This window comes from Heterodontus francisci, chromosome 18 (genome assembly GCF_036365525.1).
Source record: "Heterodontus francisci isolate sHetFra1 chromosome 18, sHetFra1.hap1, whole genome shotgun sequence".
Lineage (NCBI taxonomy): Eukaryota > Metazoa > Chordata > Chondrichthyes > Heterodontiformes > Heterodontidae > Heterodontus > Heterodontus francisci.
Window position 1 is genome coordinate 65,469,598 of NC_090388.1, and position 8,524 is coordinate 65,478,121.

At 46.8% G+C, this 8,524-nt stretch overlaps 1 protein-coding gene across 3 annotated transcripts in view; it reads right to left on the reverse strand.

Moving 5' to 3' along the window:
* Nucleotides 1-3,601, reverse strand: part of iqub (IQ motif and ubiquitin domain containing) — a 131,989-nt gene extending 128,388 nt beyond the window's left edge. For all 3 annotated transcript variants that reach the window (XM_068050899.1, XM_068050898.1, XM_068050897.1), the window contains exon 1: nt 3,548-3,601. In XM_068050899.1, the coding sequence (XP_067907000.1) occupies nt 3,548-3,564 (17 nt within the window). In that variant the 5' untranslated portion in view covers nt 3,565-3,601. The remainder of the gene's footprint in view (nt 1-3,547) is intronic.
* Nucleotides 3,602-8,524: the final 4,923 nt, after the last annotated feature.

Below are 8,524 nucleotides of genomic sequence, written 5' to 3' on the forward strand. Positions count from 1 at the left end.
ATTATGGCAAGCCCTTCCTCTATCACCATCCCTACTTCCTTTAGCAAACTGGGATGCAAGCCATCTGGACCAGGTGACTTATCAATCCTAAGCATAACCAACCTTTTTAGTACCTCCCCCTTCTCAATTTTTATCCTATCCATTGCCTCTACTCTCTCTGCTTCTACATATATTTAGTCAGTCTCCATTTCCTCAGTAAACATTGATACAAAGTACTCATTAAGAATATTAACACTTGCCCCGCACCTTTAAGCATATATTACCCTCTCTGTCCCTAATAGGTACCACTCCTCCTCTTATTACTCGCTTACTATTTACATGCTGGTAGAAGATCTTTGGGTTCCCTTTTATGTTGATTGCCATTCTATTTTCATATTCTCTCTTTGCCAGTTTTATTTTCTTCTTCACCTCCCCTCTCAACTTGTATATGGCCTGGTTCTCACTTAATGAGTTCACCTGACATGCATCATACACCCTCTTTTTTTGTACCATCATCATCGCTATCTCCCTCGCCAACCAAGGAGTCCTGTTCTTGGTTCTCCGACCTTTCACCCTTGTTGAAATGTTCCTAGCCTGTACCTGAAGCATTTTTTCCTTAAAGATACCCTCGCTAGATCCCTTTTCATCACATTGAAATTAGCCCTCTTCTAATCTAGCCGTTCTACCCTACATCGTTCCTTGCTTTTCTGCATTACTAGTCTAAACCTTATGATATGATTATCACTCAAACCAAGTGCTCCCCCACAGGCACTTGGCCCACCTCATTTCCCAGCACCAGATCCAGCAATGCCTCTCTTCTAGTTGGGCTGAGAACACACTGATCAAAGAAGTTCTCCTCAGCACATTTGAGGAATTCCTCCCCCTCCTTACCCTTTATGCTAAAATGATCCCAATCAATATTTGGGTAATTGAAGTCCCCCAATATCACCACTCTATAGTCTTTGCACATCTCTGTGATTTCCCTGCAGATTTGCTCCTCTAGCTCCCTCTTACTATTTGGAGGCCTATACAACACCCCAGTAGCATGATCATACCCTTTTTGCGCCTCAACTGTAACCAAAAGGATTCTGTCCTTTTCCCTTCAAGGACATCCTTTCTTTCCAGAACTGCAATGTCTTCCCTAATCAGGGCTGCTACCCCACCTCCCTTTTTTCCTTCTCGATCTTTTCTGAGCACTTTATGTCCTTGTATATTAAACACCCAGTCCTCGCCATTTTTAAGCCATATTTCCGTTATTGTCACTACATCATAACCCCATGCCACTATTTCTGCTTGTAGCTCACCAACCTTATACCACACTTTGTGCATTTACACACATGTATTGTAATCCTGTCCTTGCATTCCTTCTCAGTCCATTCCCATCTAGTACAGAACTGCTCCCTTCTCTAGTACTGTCTAACACTCTCAATCTGACTCCATCTAATACTTTGGTGTTTCCTACTCTAGTGTTATCTGTCTCTTCCAATTCTCTCTGCACTTTGGTATTCCTCTGTTGTATGATCTCCTGGTTCCCACACCCCTGCCAAGTTAGTTTAAACCTCCCCAATAGCACTAGCACATCGCCCCTCAAGGAAATTTGTCCCAGCTCTGTTCAGACGCAACCCGTTGGCCTGTACAAGTCTCACCTTCTCCAGAACTGGTCTCAGTGCCCCAGGAATCTAAAGCTCTCCCTCCTACACTATCTTTCTAGCCACGCATTCATCTGCACTATCCTCCTATTTCTATACTCACATGGGCATGGTACTGGGAGTAATCCGGAGATCATTACTTTTGAGGTCCTGCTTGCTAATTTCTTACCTGGCTCACTAAACTCCTTCTGCATGACCACATCCCTCTTCCTACCTATGTCGTTGGTACCAATGTAGACCATGACTGCTGGCTGTTTACACTCCCCTATCAGAGTGTTCTGCAGCTGACATTCTTGACCCTGGCACCAGGGAGGCAACACACCATCCTGGATTCATCTCTATGGCCACAGAAGCACCTGTCTGTTCCTCTGACAAAAATAGTAGTTGTCCTAATACCAACTCCTCAGGAGACACAAATGTATATATCCCTCCAATGTAAAAAACAACTGTGCACCACTTCCTGCTTTCTATCCCTGAGTTAATTTCATATTCATGCTGCCACTACCCATTGAATCTCAGGTGCTTCAATTTGCTAACATTATAAAGTATTAAAGAAGTTAGTTAAGCTGAAGGAGGAAATAGTGCCAGAACCTTATGGGATACATTTGAGAATCTTGACAGCAATGGGGATGAAATAGGAAAGGCCCTAGAAATTTGATTTCAGAGTCCTATTGAGAGTGGATGTGTGCTTGAATACTGGATAATTTATGAGCTGTTTGCTTTAACATCTATGAATGTTAATTTTTGGAATCTTCAGTTAAAGATGAAATCACTAAATGTCTAAAAGGATGAAGAACTTAGAATGTCATTATTTTTAAGACAATTCAGTCCCTATCCTCCCAATTCACCACTGGCCTGTGTCCTTCCCACCCACCTTGGACCCAACATGTGACTGCCCTACCAGATCCTAACCCATCACCCCACCTCCAACATATTCCCACCTCACTTCCATATCACTGCACATGTCTTAGGTCTGTTCTCAGCTCGAAGTCATATTTTTAAAGTGCTAAAATCAGCTGATAACATATTTTCAAATTTTGTCATGTGCTTGTCATTCAGATACCTGACTTCCTGAGATGAGATCAGATCAGAGTACCGCTGAAGATAAAGCCAACATATCTGTAAGAGATACCTAGCCTGCGATATTGACACCCTTTGCGACTCTGCTGGTTGGGTCTCTTCCTTGCAGTCACAGTATTGTTACTGCTCTCATTCCTCTCTGGCTGCTGACTTACATCAAACCCTGTGGCTCTAAAAGCAGATGCTGTGCTCTTTGACTTCTTGGCAGCCCAGACAAGACATAGCAATATATCACCAGCCTGCAAATTGCTGGGTGACTGCTCACCAAGTCCCAGAACATTGATTAGTCCACCTGGATTCCTGACTGGCTCACAGCCCTGGGCCACAGGAACCAGACATCACTGGATGCCAGACCAGCACACAGCCCCAGGGACCCAGATATCCCTGGACCCCTGACTGGCACACAGCCCTGAGCCACAGGGACCCAGACATCCTTGGGCCCCTGACTGGCACAGCCCCTGGCCACAGGGACCCAGTTTTCCCTGGACCCCTGAATGGCACAAAGCCCCAAGCCACAAGCACCCAGATATCCCTGGACCCCAGACTGGCACAAAGCCCCAGGTCACAGGGGCCCCAGACTAACAGACAGCCTCGTGCCGCAGAGACCCAGATATCCCTGGACTGACACACAGCCCCGCGCCAGATATATCTGGGCCCCGAAGATGTGGACAATCCCAAAGCAGCGATCTTGACCACAAACACCATAGGCTTGAACGAGACACTGGACCATGATTGAGCCCGATCCGAGGGGAATGTGACACAGATATGCCCCACGGGGCCGACGGGCAGGCCCAAGGCCTGGGATTTGCTGACCTCTGGCTCCGAGCCCTAGTTCCTACCTGCGGCCGCCGACCATGTCCGGAGCTCCCCGCAGCAAAGCTGTTGTCAGCGGCGCCTTGGCAACCGCCGCCGCACTGGTGCGCGTGCGCCAGGACGCTGCGCCTGCGCAGTACTGACACGTTCCCCATTGTGAAGCTGAGCACGTTCTGAAACTGCAGTCGTCGTCAGGAATTATACCTTCTCCACAGTGAATTACTCTGATGCCATTCAGCCCGCCATACCTGTGCCAGCTCTTTGAAAAAAATAACTTACATTTGTAAAGTTTGCAACTTTGAAAGTGGTGTTTAATTTAGTCCGACATCCCATTCCCCATAATCTTGCAAATTCATCCTCTGCGAGGAAACGATGCAATGGCAACACGCGGAAAAGCTTTTTTATAGAACATATAGAACATAGAACAGTACAGGCCCTTCGGCCCACGATGTTGTGCCGAACCTATCCAAGAGTCGCTTAAATGCCCCGAATGTATCTGCTTCTACTACCACTGCTGGCAGTGCATTCCACGCACCCACCACTCTCTGTGTAAAGAACCTACCTCTGACATCTCCCCGAAACCTTCCTCCAATCACCTTTAAATTATGCCCCCTGGTGATAGCCCTTTCCACCCTGGGAAAAAGTCTCTGACTATCCACTCTATCTATGCCTCTCATCATCTTGTACCCCTCTATCAAGTCACCTCTCATCCTTCTTCGCTCCAATGAGAAAAGCCCTAGCTCCCTCAATCTTTCTTCGTAGGACATGCCCTCCAGTCCAGGCAACATCCTGGTAAATCTCCTCTGCACCCTCTCTAAAGCTTCCACATCCTTCCTATAATGAGGCGACCAGAACTGAACACAATATTCCAAGTGTGATCGAACCAGGGCCTTATAGAGCTGCAGCATAACCTCGCGGCTCTTAAACTCAATCCCCCTGTTAATGAAAGCCAACACACCATATGCCTTCTTAACAACCCTATCAACTTGGGTGGCAACTTTGAGCGATCTATGGACATGGACCCCAAGATCCCTCTGTTCCTCCACACTACCAAGAATCCTGTCTTTAAGCCTGTATTCCGCATTCAAATTCGACCTTCCAAAATGAATCACTTCACACTTTTCCAGGTTGAACTCCATCTGCCACTTCTCAGCCCAGCTCTGCAACCTACAACAGCCTTCCACACTATCCACAACTCCAGCAACCTTCGTGTCATCGACAAACTTGCTAACCCAGCCTTCCACTTCCTCATCCAAGTCATTTATAAAAATCACAAAGAGCAGAGGTCCCAGAACAGATCTTTGTGGAACACCACTGGTCACCGAGCTCCATGCTGAATACTTTCCATCTACTACCACCCTCTGACTTCTATGGGCCAGCCAATTTTGTATCCAGACAGCCAACTTTCCCTGAATCCCATGCCTCCTTACTTTCCCCTACCATGGGGAACCTTATCAAACGCCTTGCTAAAATCCATATACACCACATCCACTGCTCTTCCTTCATCAATGTGTTTTGTCACATCTTCAAAGAATTCAATAAGGCTTGTGAGGCATGACCTGCCCCTCACAAAGCCATGCTGACTATCTCTAATCAAACTATGCTTTTCCAAATAATCATAAATCCTGTCTCTCAGAATCCTCTCCAATAATTTGCCCACTACTGACGTAAGACTGACTGGTCCATAATTCCCAGGGTTATCCCTATTCCCTGTCTTGAACAAGGGAACAACATTTGCCACCCTCCAATCATCCGGTACTACTCCAGTGGACAGTGAAGACGCAAAGATCATCGCCAAAGGCGCAGCAATCTCTTCCCTCGCTTCCCGTAATATCCTTGGGTATATCCAGTCTGGCCCCGGGGACTTATCTGTCCTCATATCATTCAAAATTTCCAGCACATCCTCCCTCTTAACCCCAACCTGTTCGAGCATATCAGCCTGTTTCACGCTGTCCTCACAAACGACAAGGTCCCTCTCACTAGTGAATACTGAAGCAAAGTATTCATTTAGGACCTCCCCTACCTCCTCCGACTCCAGGCACAAGTTCCCTCCACTATCCTTGATCGACCCTACCCTCACTCTGGCCATCCTCTTGTTCCTCACATAAGTGTAGAACGCCTTGGGATTTTCCTTAATCCTACCCGCCAAGGCTTTTTCATGCCCCCTTCTAGCTCTCCTGAGTCCATTCTTCAGTCCCTTCCTGGCTACCTTGTAACCCTCAAGAGCCCTGTCTGATCCTTGCTTCCTCAACCTTAAGTAAACTTCCTTCTTCCTCGTGACTAGCTGTCCCACATCTCTTGTCATCCAAGGTTCCTTCACCCTACCATCCCTTCCTTGCCTCATCGGGACAAACCTATCCAGCAGCAAGTGCTCCCTAAACAACCTCCACATTTCTGTCGTGCGTTTCCGAGAACATCTGTTCCCAATTTATGCTCCTCAGTTCCTGCCTAATAGCATTGTAATTTCCCCTCCCCCAATTAAATATTTTCCCATCCCGTCTGCTCCTGTCCCTCTCCATGACTACAGTAAAGGTCAGGGAGTTGTGATCACTATCACTGAAATGCTCTCCCACCGATATATCTGCCACCTGGCCTGGTTCGTTGCCAAGCACCAAGTCCAACATAGTCTCCCCTCTAGTCGGCCTATCTACATATTGAGTCAGGAAACCTTCCTGGAGACACCTGACAAAAACTGCTCCATCCAAACTATTTGCACTAAGGAAGTTCCAATCAATATTAGGGAAGTTGAAGTCACCCATAACAACAACCCTGTTACTTCTGCACCTTTCCAAAATCTGCCTCCCAATCTGTTCCTCCATGTCTCTGTTGCTATTGGAGGGGTCTACAGAAAACTCCCAACAAAGTGACTGCTCCTTTCCTGTTTCTGACTTCCACCTATAATGACTCAGTAGACAAACCCTCCTCGACAACCTCCCTTTCTGCAGCTGTGATACTATCCCTGATTAGCAATGCCACTCCCCCACCTCTTTTACCTCCCTCCCTATTCCTTTTAAAACATCTAAACCCCGGAACATCCAACATCCATTCCTGCCCCTGTGATATCCACGTCTCCGTAATGGCCACATCGTAGCTCCAAGTACTGATCTATGCTCTAAGTTCATCACCCTTATTCCTGACACCTCTTGCGTTAAAATAGACACACTTCAACCCATCATACTGGCTGCAACTTTGCCCTGTCAACTGTCTAACCTTCCTCACAGACTCTCTGCACTTGGTATCTGCTTGTTCAACAGCTACCCCATCCACTGATCCGTAGCTCCGGTTCCCATCCCCCTGCCAAACTAGTTTAAACCCTCCCGAAGAGCTCTAGCAAACCTCCCGCCCAGGATATTGGTGCCCTCCAGTTCAGATGCAACCCTTCCTTCTTGTACAGGTCCCACCTTCCCCAGAAGGTATCCCAATGATCTACATATCTGAATCCCTCCCTCCTGCACCAGTTCTGTAGCCACGTGTTCAGCTGCACTCACTCCCTGTTTCTAGCCTCACTAGCACGTGGCACCGGTAACAATCCTGAGAATACTATGCAGCAATTTAGGATCTGGTTGAACAACTTAAAACACTATTGGGTCCTGCTGTGGTCTGCTAAAACTGCTCATAATTCCCGGATCAGCCTGGAATGCAAAGATAACCCATAACTTCTTTCCTGCAAACCGTCTTATTAAATTCCTCTTCCCTGTCTGCTCCAACAGTAAGTGTGAGGAGCTCATGGACTTTGGTCACTAAGATCAAGAACATCCAATCAACTGCTTTTGGCACGTCCTTCCATTACACGAGCCCATCCAGCCAAACTTCCTCCAATGCTCCCTCCTGCCTTAGCCCTGAACTTGCAACCCTCTCTAAGTTTCTCTCCTATCTCCCCTCATGTATTCTCTGAGCTCATCTTGTCTATGAGACCTACCTCCTGCTCCCTTGATCCAGTCTATGTGATCATGAAAAAGGTAAATTTTCCCTCCTCGTCCTTCTCAACCTATCTGCAGCCTTTGACACAGTTAACCACACCATACTCCTCCAACACCTCTCCACTGTCATCCAGCTGGGTGGGACTGCTCTCACCTGGTTCCATTCTTACCTATTTTATCGGAGCTAGAGAATCACTTGCAATAGTGTCTGTTCCTGCTCCCACATTGTTACCTCTGCTGTCCCCAAAGCATCTTTCCTTGGCCCCCTTATGTCTCAGCTACATGCAGCCTCTTGGTGATATCATACAAAAGCACCGCGTTACTTTTCACATGTAGGCTGACAACCAGACCTCATCACCACCTCTCTCAACTGTTCCACTGTTGCTGAACTACTGGATGAGCAGGAATTTCCTCCAATTAAATATTGGGAAGCCTGAAGCCATCGTTTTCAGCCCTGCTCCAAACTCCATTCCCTAGCTACTGACTCCATCCCTCTCTCTGGCAACAGTCTGAGATTAAGCCAGTTAACATCGAGGGCCGAAGGGCCTGTACTGCGCTGTAATGTTCTATGTTCTGTTCGCAACCTTGGTTTCACATTTAACCCTGACAGAGCTTCCAACCACATATTCGCACCATCACTAAGAGCACCCATTTCTACATCCACAACATCGACTGACTGCACCCGTCTCAGCTCATTCAGGGATCTGTGGACATTCAATCCAAGGCTCCTCACTTCTCAGTATTTTCCCATTAATCATGTATTAAATCTTCCATCACAAAGCCCATTTGGTTCTTTCTTCGATGCATGCTCATGCATCTATCCTTCTGCAGCCTGTTTAAACTTCCTTGGTATGGAAGATTGAAAATAAGCTTGCTCGATATTCACTTGCATACTTTACACTCTTGAATAATGCTATGAACTGTAAAACTTTGTACTGTTGGTAGCTAATTATTATTAATTACTGTGCAGCTTTTCAGGAAATCATTTAAACATGCTAGTCCAGGCTTCCCCATTGCTCAACCAAAGTATGAGCAATTGAATCACACAGATCAGGAAGTTCCCAAATTTGACCCCTCATCTGT